The sequence below is a fragment of the Mirounga angustirostris genome, unplaced genomic scaffold (assembly GCF_029215605.1).
Source record: "Mirounga angustirostris isolate CCGP_5_RB_7025 unplaced genomic scaffold, mMirAng1.0.hap1 SCAF_1, whole genome shotgun sequence".
NCBI classification, from domain to species: Eukaryota; Metazoa; Chordata; class Mammalia; order Carnivora; family Phocidae; genus Mirounga; species Mirounga angustirostris.
In genome coordinates, this window is record NW_026991709.1 from 25932945 (window position 1) to 25949556 (window position 16612).

Consider the following 16612-nt stretch of genomic DNA (forward strand, 5'->3'; position numbering starts at 1 on the left):
CGCTGTTCTCTGTCCTCCCAACCATCCAGGTAATGGAGGCTAACATAGCCTGATCAGTCTTTCTCTCAAGAGGAAATAGGATTTTGAGTAAGTGGAGGCAATCAGTGCAAACACAAGTGAAAATGTTAGCACCATTCCTGGAATTGCACACCGTGTTCCTTTTGCTCATCAGCCCCAATAAGTGCCTGGGGTGCTTTGAGAAAGAGAGAAAGAGTAGTTTGAGGTGAGTTTTCTAGAAAGTTTGAGTTTAGAAGATAATGAGCATTGAACTTAACTACATCAGTAGAACATTTTAGAAATATTTAGGACATATGTAGAAATATTGCACCTCTGTTGATGTTCTAATAAAACTTAAAATTTTCCAGTGTTTATTACTGAATATAATATGAAGACAACATATTTTTATATTTGTATAGCACTTTGGAAATTGGAAGGTGCTTTTACAGCACCTTAAATTTAATCTCCACATCATATAGGAAATTAACATTAAGTGTGAATTTCAAATATAGTAATATATGAAAAATGTGTAAGTGATTGAAACCAAAGTGGCTAACACTGAAAAATTGTCAAAATGTGGTATTAACTATAGTTCTAGTTAGAGTGGATTTAAATTATGCTAATACAATTTGGCACACCATCTGTTAGGATTTTGATAAGGGGAATAAACCCATTAAACACAGCCTTGGATTTATAGTTTGTGATAAGGGAACATTGTTTATTTACAAATAATTTTAAACTGGTGTATCTATTTCTGGTAGCTTTTTTTTTTTTTTTTTAAGATTTATTTATTTGACAGAGGGAAACACAGTGAGAGAGGGAATACAAGCAGGGGGAGTGGGAGAGGGAGAAGCAGGCTTCCCGCCAAGCAGGGAAGCCCGATGTGGGGCCTGATCCCAGGACCATGACCTGAGCCGAAGGCAGACGCTTAATGACTGAGCCACCCAGGTGCTCCGATTTCTGGTAGCTTTTTGCCCTTACTGTCTCAGTTGTATACCAGAAAGGCAGAATAATGATTTCTGTATACCCATTAAAATCTAAATCTCGTAATTAAAGCTATGTCATTGGGTCCATAGCAATTTTTTTAAGCCCAGTTATTCAGTAAAAATTAAGCAACTGCCAGAAATTCTAGTAGCTGAGGATAAGACATTGAACAAAACAAACATAAATCCCCACCATTGCAAACTTTACTTGAGAAGAGGTAAAAGACAATAGAATAAATGAATTATATAGCATGTTAGAAGAGGATACGGGATTATTTGCCTTTATGAAGTATAAATTCAGTCACCAATATATTTTTCCATGTATTATCTTACTTAAAATTCACACTTATTGTTCATTTCCTATGTAATAACGTGGGGATTAAATTTAATAGACAGTAAAAGCACCTTCCAATGTCTACAGTGTTCTACAAATATAGTTAAATGACATTATTAATATCTAAAACTTAGGATAACTGATGGAATAATATCTACAATGAATTTAAGGAACAAAAATTGCTAGTCTGATTTGAAAACAGCCCATATGTTGAGGAATTTTAGTGGCATTGGGGAGTATTTCAAAATTAACATAAAGTACGTAACGATCTTTAAGTATTGGGCACAGTGTAAAAAATTTTAAAGTTTTTGTGTTCTTTCTACTTCCTCATTAACTCTGTTAATATTTGCCCTGAGAACATTTCTGTTTATTTTTAAAGTATCCTTTATAATCTTGACTTTGTTACTTTGGCTCCTCAGATTATTTTCAGGATATCATCAATTTTCAACTCAATGTCAAGCAACATTTTGGCTATATTTCTACTACAAAGTAGAATAAATACAATATAAATAAAATATAATTCCTACATACTGTATCAGAAAGTTCTCCAGAAAACTCAGTTTTAGGTTACCAGTGTATTTATTAACTGTGTCTGATAAATACCAGCCATAAATGTCTTGAGAAAGAAATTAAGATCTTAATTAATCCAGTTAAGACTGGATATAGAAAAATTTCATGCTTTTTACGGGCTGTCTTTTCTACCACCCACTCTTCTTAATTCATTTATTTACCCTCTCCTCCATTTGTTTTAACTTATGCTTACTCATCATCTTACCAGCCTACAGTTATCATCTCTGTATCCTGCCAGATTGACCAAAAGGTGATTAGAATGGCAGAAATGCTCATGTCTCCCATATTTAAAAGGAAAAATCAAGCAAAAACACTCTTTCCTTTAAACCATAGTTCTTGAAACAGTAGTGTTCATTCATGGTCTCCTCTGTCTGTCCTCCCATCTTACTCTTCAGCGCCCCTATAATTGGTCACCATTTTCAAAATCTGACATTTAACATTTCCCACTTCCTTGAAATGCTTGACTCCCTGGGTTCCATGATAAAATACATGTCTTCTTATTTCTATCCAGGTTTCTGTCTTTCCAGGTTCATTGCCTGTTACAGGTCCCTGAAATACTAGTGTTTTCATTGAATTCTGTCCTTGCCTTCTCATATTGCACTCCTCTGTTTCTTTCACCGCAGTGTCTTCAACCATACCTCTGTACTTTACCATAGACACAGTGCCAGGCCAAACCAAATCTTTCTTCTAAGTGCCAGACCTGTATATTCACCTGCTTGCTAGACCCCTCCAGTTAGATATTCTATACATGTCTTGAATTCAAGTTTCTTGAACTAAATGTTATCTCTACTTCCATATACACACGCAATTTATATTTCATTCTTTTGTTCACATGAAACTCTGGGCTTCTTATGCAGAGATTTTGGTTCAATAGGTCTAGAGTTGAGTCTAGAAATTTGCATGTGAACAAGAATCCCAGCTAATTCTTCAGCAGATGGTTCTCAGGAGCAAACTTTGAAAAAGCACCATTAGTGAATGAATGGTTCCAGGTTCTTCAGGACTTCCCATGTAGAGTTGTGTAGGTGCAGGGATGTGTAGAGCAGAAATCTTACCTAGGCTCTGCTGTTCAAGCTGTATGCCCTGGCAGGGATAATTTTCTGATATACAAAGGCGAATTGGCCTATGAGTTAGCAGCTGATCCTATCTGCTACCCGACTCCTTCCACCCACCCTCTCTTTGCAGTCTGTCCCTGAGTCCTATTGATTCTCTCCCACTTGTTCCCTACTTTTCATTCCCGCTGCTGTACTTTTGTCTAGGCCCTTTTTCCTCACCAGTATTTCCTCAAGACCACTTAATTCATTTCATAGATTCAATCCCTTTATCCCCCTCACTGCCCTACACCCCCAGTTCTCCCTCAGTATCAAGAAAGGTCTTTAAAGTACAGATCTCTTCCTGTCATTCATTGTCATAGAACTAACTGTCCACTGACTCCTTGCCATTTTCTTCAGGTTAAGTTATTAGCTCCCTAGCATGACATTTAAAATGTGTTCATCTGCCACTTTCATCTTCCATTAGTCTTCCAAAGGGGTGCCCCCTCCATCTCTTTCCTTCTCACTCCGGTTCCCTCCCTTTCTTTCTCTTCTCCATGTCTTGGTTTGTCTAAGTTTCCTCTGCTCTAAACACCATTTACTTCTCCGTTCTCCTGGTATGCAACAGCTCAGCTTTTGGGAGTACATTTAAATAGAGGTGATGATAAATAACATCGTTGCCTGTGTTCATGGGGCAGCTGTGAGGATCACACAGATAATGAATATAGAAGCCCTGTGGTAAATATAGTATGTGATGTGAATGTTAGTATTTAAATTCAAATATAGAAAGATTTTGTTTGCATTTCATCTCAAAAGATGAAATACTGAAAAGATTCCTGTGATTGGTTTGTATATTGAACAGCTTCTCCATTTAATGTTTTATGTACATTGAGGAGGCTTGAATTTATTCCAAGTTTACCTTCGGGGAGCCAGAGGGAGAGAGAAAATCTTAAGTAGGCTTCACGCCCAGCACGGAGCCCATTGGTGCGGCTCAATCTCACGACCCCGAGATACCTGAGCCAAAATCAAGAGTCGGATGCTTAACCTACTGAGCCACCGAGGCGCCCCTGAGTTTACCTTTCTGTGATTTGATTTCAGTAGGTTTTTCTGCTCTAGCTTTCATCATTTCCCTCATGTAGCAGCTGCTCAGAAAATCCTTTCACCACAGTTTGTTTTTTATCAACAATATAAAACTGTGTTCACTTGTGTCCTTTTCCCTTACTTCCTTTGGGTCTTTGGGTCTTCACCGAGGATTGCCAGATAAAACTATAATGTGGTTATGATTTTCTTTGGGGCAGGAGAACGGCTTTCATTTGAAGGTAAATATTTTTCCTTGCTCCATACATTGTTAGTCTAAGAAAATTCTCACAGTCTTGGTAAAACTTGAGAATTTTAGGCATGTGTGCCTTTTACCATTTTAGTATCTCAGTCTTTATTGTTTCACTTAGTCCATTGGAACATACAATACAATACTTAAAGCATAATTTGTCTTGGACCAAGGAATGCTGTGTTCTTTCCCAAACCAAAATGTATTTCTTCACAGGCATTTTTTAAATGTTTTTCATTGAAAAAGCAAATTATGCCTGTTACAGAAAAATCAAAATACAGAAAGCAGTAAGAATATTAAGATTCAGGGGCGCCTAGGTGGCTCAGTCGTTAAGCATCTGCCTTTGGCTCAGGTCATGATCCCAGAATCCTGGGATCGAGCCCCGCATCCGGCTCCCTGCTCTGCAGGAAGCCTGCTTCTCCCTCTCCCACTCCCCGTGCTTGTGTTCCCTCTCTCACTGTGTCTCTCTCTGTCAAATAAATAAATAAAATCCTTAAAATATATATATATATATTAAGATTCATAGTCGCACCTACCTATCTACCATCAATTTCTTGATACTTTTGGTATGTTCTTCTAAATTATTTTCTGCAGTAGATTATGTATGTGTATGTGCATGCACACATGTATAGTAAATTGTATTTAAAAAATGAAATCAAACTGTATGTACCAACTAATAATCAGCCTTTTCATTTACTGTATTATATTAGGAACATCGTTTTCATGTTAGGTAAAATTCTACCACTTTTTCTTTAAGGTTGCATCCCATTGTACCCTAATTTATTTAGCCACTATCCCATTGATGAATGTTTAGCTTCCTTGCAATATACCAGTACTAAAACATCTTTATACGTACATCTTTTATGCATGTCTGATTAAATCCCCATTCTGTTGTAGCTTAAATTCCCAGGGGTAGACTTTTAGATCAGAGGCACGTCCCAATCTGCAGTCCTATCATTTGTTTTAATGGCTTCCATTACTGCTGAATTAATACCATGTAATCTTCCAATTAAAAAAAAAAAAACTATTTGTTTCATGATGGGAAAGTTTTATTGTACGTCAGTTCTCCAACCCCTTTGTTTAGTTCTTTCTACTCTAGAATTACTATAATGCAATTTTAACACATAGTCACAATATTTTTTTATTTTAGCATTTTGCAGTATGATTCATCAATTATTATTGCTTTTTTTTAGCTTTAGTTTTTCTTATCAAATGGTTAGTGAATTGTAATGATTGTTTCCCATCAGCCTGAACTTTTACCATTTACTACCTATAGCAGTAAGTGAATTATACATGCTTTCAAATTCACTAGCTAATATATCTCTACTAGATGCTGCTATTTAGCATTTATTTAAGGAATAGTCAACTAGAATTTCAGGAACTGTGATTCAAATACATGCAGAAGTTTGAAATGCAAAACTGAGGTTTTAAAATAGCTGGGGGGCAGCTTTTCATTTTTTCTTATTTGTAAGAAAATATATCATTCAGAACCTTAACCAGGCAGACAAGGTTTCATGAGATAAATAAAGGGCAAAGAATTCATACACCTATCACATTTCTGACTTTTGAACCTGTAATTTTACCTTGTCATAATGATTTGTCCCCATTCATCTGGTGTTACTCTAAAGGTGGTTTTTTTTCAGTCTTTCTTTTGTTTAAGTAACATGTATCTTTTTAACTTTATTTTTAGGAAAGTTGGGGGTTTTGGGTTTTTTTCTGCAAATTAGTGTCTCTTTGTGTCACATATAAGTAGATATTTAAAACTGGTAACTCAAATCATACTACAGTAAATTTGTGTAGCTTTTTAGGAGTCTTTTATGACAACTTCGTGCACAAAAACAATTTTAGAATAAACATCAGTACACTCAGTTAAAGCTCTTTTGGAGAAAATGGAACAAGTAGAGGTTTATTTGGGTCAGTTGGATTATTGACTTAAAACTTTTTATAGTGCAACTTTGTGCCACTTAAAAATTATAGTCTAAATTTGACATAATTTTAATGTATTAGAAAAACAGATTTAGCTTTTTGTATTGTATGCTGCTGTGAGCTTAGTATCCCATATGAAATCATCAGTAAGAACATGGGTAGCTTCCATCCATGTTCTCATTCTAAGTACCCTTTTTGCTTAATTACCTCTGGACAAACTGCCCCTGTCCAATTTGATAGCCTGACCACAATGTGGTCATTAAACTTAATTAAAATTAGATAAGGTTAAAACTTTAGTTCCTTGGTCATATCAGCTACATTCAAATGCTTAATAGCTACAGGTGGCTGGTGGCTACCGTGTTGGATAGCACAGATAAAGAACCTGTCCATCATCACAGAAAGTTCTATTGGACATTGCTAGTTAAAAAACAGGTAGCTAAATTAGGGAATAGAATTGAGTGTGGATTGTTATTTTTTGTACGGTTAGTAATAAATAGTTGTTATGTAGGTGTGTTTCCCCAGTGTTCCAACTGTTAAAATGAAAAAGTAAATTTCACTGAGCGGTTCTCTTTTTAACAAGTCATTTGCAGTTTATATATCTCCTTTCAATACCAGACCTCAGTTCCTTAGTTATTGGAGATTGCAGTTTATCTTTTAACATTATCTCTCTGAACTCTTGCTCACTAAAATTTTCCCTTATAATTAATTTACTGGATTAAGCTGTTTAACTGCTTAATCCTTCTCTTAGCACACATAAAAACTTTAGAATGGAATAAACATCTCTAAGCTGCATTCTGCTGTCTAAAGACCACCTGTTGGCATATCTTTCTTTAGGGCAGTGATTCTCAAAATGTGGAAAAGCAAGTTGCTGAACCCATCTATATATTGTCTTATTGTGGTTGCCAGCAGTTCCATCTGCTAAATGCAGAGATAAGCAATTACCCATTACTTTTAAACAGTATGTTTGGTACTTGAATAGGACACACTCTTAAGTGACTCCTCAGTTAGCTAAAGGCATGGGGTGGGAGGGAATAGGACACTGTTATAACCACAGTACTCACTAAGGCACATAGGACAACCAAGAAAAATAGAAGCCTAGCCTGTTGTGGGTGGGAGAGGAGGCAGGTGCTTCAGCTATCTATCCTTGGCCTTTGGTTTGATTTCCTACCTTTAGTCCCATGACACAATAGACGATCTGAGCTTCCTCCACTGTTGAGTGGCTGTGGTGGGCAGTAGATACAGTAGTAATAACTCTTCTTGAATCCTAGCTTGGCTGCTCCTGCTAGCTCATCAGATGGAGAATAGCCTGGTCGAGTTTGGTGTCAAAGCATCACAGGGGAAAAAAAGAAAAGCATGATCGGAACAAGCAGTTTTATACCAAAGCGGTTCAGACCTTGTATCACTGCACAGTCTTGATGGGTGACAGGTGTCGCTAGCCAACATGGCTGCACAGCTTGCTAGGTCACAGGTGCCCTACACACTCATGAAGGAAATGATAAGAATGGTTTTAAATTAAAGAGCACTTGTCCTCTTTTCAGATGTAGCTGCTTCTCATGACTAGCCGGTTGCTGCCAGATCTTCTGATTTGGTTTTTAAGAGAAACCAAATTATAAGTGGATAATTTTTTTTTTTTTCTTTTCAAACACTTATAGGCTAAACAAAACTTGTCTGCAGTATGGTTATGGGTGTGCTACCTCTGCTGATAGAGCTTTTTCTCTCTTCCCTTGGTCAGAAATGCCTCACAAAGAAGTAACCTCTTAATCCCTTTAGTCTTTCTTAGGACAACGAAAAGTTTAGCTCCCCTCCTGTTTTTACCATGAACACATAAGCTCAGGATTACTTCTTCAGATGCACAGCACATAAACGTGCAGGTACTTGTCCTCCCTTTCTTAGCAACCAAGAGAAGATCATCAAATAAAGAAAAACACCTGAACTCGGAAAATTCTTTAAACTGGGCAAAATGTGAGCCTCCATATAAAAGATTTTCAAGCAGTACTGCATGAATCGTTGCACAAATGTTGGTCATATTTGAAGGCAATATGTTTAAAATTTCTTCACAGCATGTTAACAGCCTGGAACTTAAATTCATAACTACATTTTCTTGCCTTATTTAAATATTAAGAAAGAACACACAAACCCACAGTTTGGAAAACCAGTACTGCCAGTTCTCTGTTTTATGTTTGAAGTAACTCGTGGACGCTCTCTTAGGGCTGTCCAGTCTGCTACTGCTGTGTATTACAGCTTTACATCCAACTACAGGTTGTATTAGACGTGCCCTGCCTGGGGAGCATCAAATTATGGGAAGCCACTCCTTTGATTGGGAAATGAAATAATCAAATTCAAAATGAAGTCTAATTGACAGAGAGTAAGCACGCATAAGGCAGCCAGATGATAGGATTCAAGAATGTGTGAAGCATAAAGCCATGTAGCATCAGTGTAGTCGGCTGAGAAGTGTGCTATTTGACGGGACCAGCTGGTGGACCATTAAGAAAAGATTGCTTAGCTTACATCATTCCCACCAAATCACAGATAAGGTCTTCAAGAGCCTGGGGGTAAAATCCAAGGATGATGGGACATGTAATAGGAGTTGTTAAGCCTTGGGTTTTGTGCCCATTTTGTAGTGCCATTTAGAGTATCATCTTATTAGGAAAAAAAAAATATGTTACTACAAAGGCAGATTAAATATAAGCATGGAAGTAATCCTTACTTTAAAAGGGCCACTGTGGTAGGTAGACAAAAAAAAAAAAATAATCTATATTTGAGTGGTTTTTGCTCTTCTGTGGGTTTAACCAAGTTTTCTTAAAAGTAAATTGATCTTAAAGAGGGACTTAAAGAATAGAAATGGGGATAGCATGCCAGATGGGTTAGTGGGAAGTTTTTCAAAGTATGTGAGAATGGTATAACAGAATCAGAGATGAAAGTGGGAAAAGATAAAAAAGAAAGAAAACTATTGAATAGGAACAGCTTAACTTTTTAAAATACCACTGTTCATATAGAAATATACTGCCTATATAAATTTCTAAATGGCCTCTATCCAGAAGAAACTAGTTCTTTAATAAAAGCAATTATGGTTGCCAATTAAAGTCTTAGTTCTCTAATAATAATGACCTCATCACAAAAAAAATTTACAAGGACATTTTTGAAGTATGTTTTAAAGAAGTTTTCCTAATAGTTAGGATGTCAATTACATTGGCCTTCACCTTTATTAGTAAGGAAGTTGTAATGCGATTTTTGTTGACCTGGTTTGGAAACTCCTTATAACTCAGCTCCTCAAAAATATCAACTCATTTAATTACATTTAGATTCATTCCCTTTCAAAAGCTGCTGAGGAAACAAATTAGTGCTCAGAGCTGTTTATACTTGTAAGTGCAATTAAAATTGCAGTCAGTAGGGAAACTCACTGGGATCTCTGATAATAGCAATGGTTGTTTCTCTTATAATAATTCAAACTGATGAAGTGGAAGAAAACAAAATTGCTTCAAGAGTTTATAAAATGGCACGTATATTGCGGATACAAATTAACAACTCAACATTCTTTGCCAGACTAAAAAGTAATTTGTTCAGATATGTGAACTAGTCAGTGTATTATCCTTTTTGAATTTTTTGTTTCCTCTGCTACTGCGCGGGATATTTTAAACCACGTTTATAAAACAAACATTTTCAAATTGAACCTTAAAACTCAGTGAAGTTTCAAATTGTTAGCTTAAAGAAATTAAAGGTATTAATGAGCTACAGTTTGCGTAAAGCAGCCTTCTTACATATTCACTGCATGTAAATTCTATTAAAATTATACAACTGAGGAGAAGTTCATGATTTTGCCTGGCAGATTGAATGATGCCACAAGATTGCCATCTCTGTATCCGTGCCACTCATGAGTTCTTCAGACTAATGGCCCATTAAACTAAATGCAGGAGTAACTTCACTGGAAGATGGCTTTCTTTCATTAACCTCTGAGTACCCTGGCAAAACTGCACAGCCTGGCTCCCTTGCCTAGGATGGGCAAAAGTTCATTGTAGTAGACCTTGAATGATAATTGGTAATAAGTTTTGTTAGGGTTTTTTTTTTTATATATATATATAATTTAAGTTTTTCCTTTATTCGTTTAACAAGTTTTTCTTGAGTACTCACCATGTGCCAGGCATGATGCCGAGGATGCATGTAAAACAGATAACGGTCCCCTTCTCACAGAACTTACGGTTGGAGATAAAGACCAGTGAAGAGGCACTTGTGAAGTCTGGTCTGATCAACTAACCCCGGTATATTGGTTAAAAGAAGCTTCTCAGAGTAAGAACTAGATAGGAGATGGGAGTGACCCGACAGTGTTGGGGGGGGCGGTGATCGAAGGGTGAAGCAGGATTTGGGATACTGTACTGCTAGATTTTATGGCAGAAAAAAATTTTTAAAATGGACAGCAAAACATTTGGGATGGGTAAGGTGAGGAGCTGTCAAGGAGGACCCCTAGGTTTCTTCCTTGAGCACCTGGTGGTGCCAGACTCAGGAGGAGAAGCGGGTTTGGGGTTTGGGTACTGAGAGTGGAGGAAGAGGCATTTCGCTGAGGCAGGGTTTGTTTGAAGAGCCACTTTTTTTCATGTCTTTTATAGGTGACTTTTTCTCCTCTGAGTGTCTCAAAGAATCTGACATTTATGTTACATTTATGTATTTGCACAGCAAATTGAATATTGTAGTTCTCTGATGTGCTGTTTATCTCAAAAGATTATCTATATGCATGTAATCATGTTCTTATCTGGGTTCCTAGCATTCATTGGGGGATTTAAGTAAAAATTAAAAGAAAAATTATTTTTGAAGAAAGAAAAGTTATATTTCACAAATTACTATGAAGGAACATTGGATAAGAAAAATCTTTAACTTCAAAAAGCCCACATTATTCTTCAAATAGACATCTATTGACCTGCTGTTGGAGCTCTGGGTATATCACAAAATTCATCGTTTTGTATAATTTTTTATTTTTTATCAATACAGTTTTTGAAGTTTCTAAATAAATACCAAAAGCCCACAAAATTAACAGCAAAAAAGTAATTTCTCTAGCATAATTTAGAACCCTTTTTTATATTCCAAAGAACTTCCTTTCATATAGACGGAGGAGAAACTTAAAATTTACTATGTTTATTAGATTCAACTAAATCATTGCTCCATGGATTAGAGCTGTGGCAGTGGGCTAACGAGACCGTTGACTGTTTCAGGGATTGGCTGTGGCCATATGTTGGCAATGAGACTGAAGGGAGGCTGCGGAATAAGGCAGCTCTTTAACAGATCTTCCAGTTAGTAAAATAAGCAAATTCAAGTTCTCTCTGCCTACCTGTTTATCCAGAGCAGTAGTATTAGAATCAGACAGCAGATTGGAGCTATTTCTTTGGTCTGTAATTTGTACTAGCTACTTTTTATCTTACCTCTGGTCTAAAACATATATAATAAAACTTTAATGTTTTTATTCTAATAAGCAAGATTTGTAAACTTCCTTTTGTGTTAATTTACGCACACTATGTCATCAAGTAGAGCTTTGAGAGTTTGCACTTCAAGTACCTTAATTTTGCTCAGAATTTGACCTACAATAACTGGTAAAAAAAACATACACACACACACAAAACTGCAGTACAAATAGCAAAGGCATAAATAGAATGTGTATGAAAGTCAGTTTAAGTTCAGTTTTAGTGCTCAGTGGAAGACATAAGGCTGAGATATTTTGAGTTTACCTCAGGAGAGCAGCTGTTCCCATATGCTTATTACATTATCACTGCTCAGGAGGTGTACTCACATAGCTTACTTAGGAAGGAACCGATAGCCCATTTAGCACTGGTTTTGGCAAACTCAGCAGGTCCCACCGTTGGCTGATATTACATCGTTTTAGAACAAATTAATACAAGCACTTTTATACCTGATTTAATACCATTAAAGTGCAAATACTTCATTATCTTACTATTAGGCCCAGATTTGGAGTTTGGTTAATAAAATTGTTACAGCTTCAATTTTTAAAACAAAGGATGAATGCAGAATATAATTTTTTCTGAGGAGTCAGCTAATTTTTTTTTAACCTAGCACCTGAGTGGCTCTCCACTTACCCTGTTTTCAAAGCTAAGCAGATTTACACTGGTTAATTCTGGCAGGCATTAATTTTCAGCTCCCCATCCCTTATTGACCTTCAGTATAAAAGCACTGCTGTTTGACTTTAATAATACAGCTTGAATTTATCAAAATGTATGAATGTATTCTGTATTAAGAAATGTATTGTGTTTTTGAAAATGTTCTATAATCTGTATTTAAAAAAAAACAATTGAAATGACATACTTAAGCTTGCTTAAAACTTGGGAGGTAGAGGGGCGCCTGGGTGACTCAGTCATTTGGGCATCCGACTCTTGATTTTGGCTCAGGTCATGATCTCAGGGTCATGAGATCGAGCCCTGTGTTGGGCTCTGCGCACAGCGTAGAGTCTGCCTGTCCCTCTCCCACTGCCCCTCTCCACGCTCACGTACTCTCTAAAATAAATAAAATAAATCTTAAAAAAAAAAAAAAAGTTGGGAGATAGAAAAGTGAAATAAGAATATTTCCGCTACTTGTGGTATGTAATAAACATTTGTGAGTTAAAGAATTATACTGGTTATTGTATCTTAGCGGATTGAATTTACTGCTGTATGAAAAATAATTGTGTGTAATGTGTTTCTTCTAGAAGATAAAATTATCTTGATAAAGTTTTAGTAAGCTAAAACAGAAATGTGAAAACATGTTAGATGCTTTCATTTTCTTAATAAAATAAATCTAACCAGTTCATTGACTTTTTGAGGCTATTATTAATGTGTATTTTTCTGGTTCTGGTGTATCTTTCCCCAGTGAAACATAACTAATAATTTAAGAACATGATTGACTACGTATTTATTAGGAAAAAAAAATTGTCAAGCATTTCTCTTATTGAGCCTTATAACAGAAATTTTTGCAAGTGTGTACTTCAGGAGGATTAGTGAAGAAAGCACTATACTGTAAAGGCCAACATTTTGTAAATGTAAATTGCTGGTTTGGTAGTACTTTTTTAAAATTGTATGCAATAACAGGCCTCTGGACCAACGTCCTTGGAAAGGCCTTTATTATTTATAAGAACTTAGTTTTACTGAGTATGTAGTTCAATTAAAGCAGAAATTATTAGACTATATTTTATATTATTAACACCAATATTCTTTAGCATTTTTCCTCTAATTTACAAACCACCACAGACAGACATCCGCATTTTACTAAGATTTTTGTATACTCTTACTGCAACTTTTAAAAAAAACAAACTGTTTAAGTCTTCTGTTTCTTTTTTTTTTCCTATAGGAGTACCAAAATCGAATCTCTTGCACACCAAATCATTAAGGGGCCATAAAGACTGCTTTGAAAAATACCATTTGATTGCAAACCAGGATTGTCCTCGATCAAAACTTTCAAAAAGTACTTATGAAGAAGTTAAAACCATTTTGAGTAAGAAGATAAACTGGATTGTACAGTATGCACAAAATAAGGATCTGGATTCTGATTCCGAATGTTCTAAAAATCCCCAGCATCACTTGTTAAATTTCAGGCATAAGCCAGATAAAAAGTTACTCCCACAGTTTGACTCCCAGGTACCAAAGTATTCTGCAAAGTGGATAGATGGAAGTACAGGCGGTCTCTCGAACTGTTCACAAAGAATATTGGAGCAGAGGCGAAATACAGACTTTGGGCTTGCTATGTTGCAAGATTCAGGTGCCACTTTATGCCACAATAGTGTATTGTGGCCTCATAGTCACAACCAGCCACAGAAAAAAGAAGAGATAATCTCTAATCCAGAGGCTAATGTCCAGGTCCAGCATCCACGTTACAGCAGAGAGGAATGTAAGTAAAATGGGGAGAAAGGTAAAGATTGCAGTTTTGTTGGCTTTGGTTTTTTTACATTTTTTATATATGTGATATGTCAAGAATTTGGCTGTAGAATTATAGATTTTTATAGCATATTTAAACGACCGGATCACCCTAGCAAAAATGAGGTGTCTTGGGTCCCCTGGGTGGCACAGTTGGTTAAGCATCTGACTCTTGATTTCAGCTCAGGTCATGATCTCAGGGTGTGAGATGGAACCCTGTGTCAGGCCCATGTTGGGCATGGAGCCTGCTTTAGAGTCTGTCTCTCCACCCCGCCCCCCCCCCCAAAAAGATTCTCTCCCTCTGCCCTTTCCCCTCCTCCCCCCCAAAAAATTTTCCATCAGTTCTCTGAAATACTCCTCATTATGTCATAAAGCATTCGAATTCTACAGTCCATCATATCTTTTGCCATTTTAAATTTATTAAACTAATGGAATTGACAAACAGAAGGAAGTTCAGAGTTCATATAGTTTAGAAGTATGTCTTCAAGCATTGGCTAACACACACTGTTCCATTCCTCATCCCTACAACACTGATTGGGGGTGGCATTTCAAAAGCCAAAATCTGACATTTCACTAAAGGACAGAGGTAATGTGTGCACTTATTTTAAAGTTGGAAAAAGTGAGCCTTTCAGTTTGCATTTATTTCTGCAAAAACTCACAGAAGCTGAGATAATTTTAATTGACTCTAAGTCAAGTGATTTTAGAGCTCGAAGGGACTATGGGTGTATTTTTATACAACTTCTTGATTCTACATATGAATTATCTAAGGTTACATAACAAGGTAGACAAATCAGTTTTTCAGATTATTTCCACAGTACTTTTGTGTCTTTCCCACTGTGCATCATGAACTATGTAGTGCTTAAGTATAATCAACTTAATGAGTAGTGACTTCTAGCACTTTTTAAAAACTGAAACAAAGGGAAACGAGAATCCAATGGACGTAATACTAAGTATTCTCTGGCAAAACTTTTGATTCAGGTGGAGGTGTACTGGGAGGTGTACTGGTGTAAAATGTTTCTTACTGTGGGTTGCGGTTAGGATTTGAAAATGTCCTCTACCCTGCAGGAGTTAATGAATGAGTCCTAGAATATTGGTGAATACTATATTGACAGATAAGTGCCAGTGTTTTTTTAAAAATAGAATATTGGGGGCGCCTGGGTGACTCAGTCGTTGAGCGTCTGCCTTCGGCTCAGGTCATGATCCCAGGGTCCTGGGATCGAGCCCCGTATCGGGCTCCCTGCTCCGCGGGGAGCCTGTTTCTCCCTCTCCCACTCCCCCTGCTTGTGTTCCTTCTCTCGCTGTGTCTCTGTCAAATAAATAAATAAAATCTTTAAAAAAATAATTAGGGGCGCCTGGGTGGCTCAGTCATTAAGCGTCTGCCTTCGGCTCAGGTCATGATCCCAGGGTCCTGGGATTGAGTCCCACATCGAGCCCTGCATCAAGCTCCCTGCTCAGCGGGAAGCCTGCTTCTCCCTCTCGCACTCCCCCTGCTTGTGTTCCCTCTCTCGCTGTGTCTCTCTCTGTCAAATAAATAAATAAAATCTTTAAAAAAAAATAAAAATAGAATATTGTTTTAGTGATGTAGATGGTTTATTTTCCCATGTTATTGTGGTAATAATTAACATATTTTCATGTTTCAGTGAATTCGATGACTCTTGGTGAGGTAAAGCAACTGAAAGCAAAGCTCCGACAGGAAATACAGGGTAAAGAATCAGTGTCAATGTTTTATGCATGTGAAAATGTTGATACAGAAAATCCCCTGTGACAGGACACTGTTAGCTTTATCTGCATTTAAGTTTGGAAATGGGATTAGAACCTATTGGAGTTTCCAGTGCAAAAAGAATAAGAAAACAACGTCTTTATGAAATCAAGAGGAAATAAGTTTTTCTTGTTGCAGTAAAAATGGAGAGCTCTACCTCTGAGCTGAACCTCTACCTCATCCTAACAGTTTATTATGCCAGGCACCTGGGCATGCACTCCCTGACAGTTCCACAAGGTTGTATTAGCCCTGTTTTGTGGAGTTTTTTAAATTATAAACACTTTCAAACACAAAAGTAGTGAGAATAGTATAGTGAACCCCTTGACCCATCTTCACCAGCTTCAACTTATTATCAAAAGCATAGCTAATTTTCTCTCATCTCTACTTGCACCCATTCCTTTCACCTCACCCCCACCCCCAGCTGGATTATTCTGAAACAGATTCCAGACAACATATTGTTTGTCCACAAATACTTCAGGGTTTTCTCTAAAACATAACTTTTTTTTAAGGTAATCACAACCTCATTATCACACCTTAAAAAAAAGAAAAACAGCTCGTAATTCTTCTGACATCATCAAATAGTAGCTAACACTAACAACAGTTAATGCTCAAATTCCCCAATTGTTTCCTTTTTTTTTTTAAAGTACTTGATTCCCATTTAGGTGAGGAAACACTTCAGAGACATTAAGGTAAGGCTTTCGGAGATCACGCATTCAGTTAATAACAGATTAAGGATTACATAACCCCTTCCTTAATTCCACAGCCAGTGTAACAATAATAATAGTAATAGCAGCTTCTATTTATC

At 36.7% G+C, this 16612-nt stretch overlaps 1 protein-coding gene across 4 annotated transcripts in view; it reads left to right on the plus strand.

Annotated features, from left to right (window-relative positions):
• CUNH21orf91 (chromosome unknown C21orf91 homolog) overlaps window positions 1-16612 on the plus strand; it is a 40735-nt gene that overhangs the window by 11130 nt on the left and 12993 nt on the right. For 3 of the 4 annotated variants that reach the window (XM_045902630.3, XM_064579959.1, XM_045902633.2), the window contains exons 3-4: window positions 13486-14022; window positions 15689-15751. In XM_045902630.3, coding sequence (XP_045758586.2) covers window positions 13486-14022; window positions 15689-15751 — 600 coding nt within the window. The remainder of the gene's footprint in view (window positions 1-13485; window positions 14023-15688; window positions 15752-16612) is intronic. The other variant, XM_064579972.1, reaches the window with a different exon arrangement.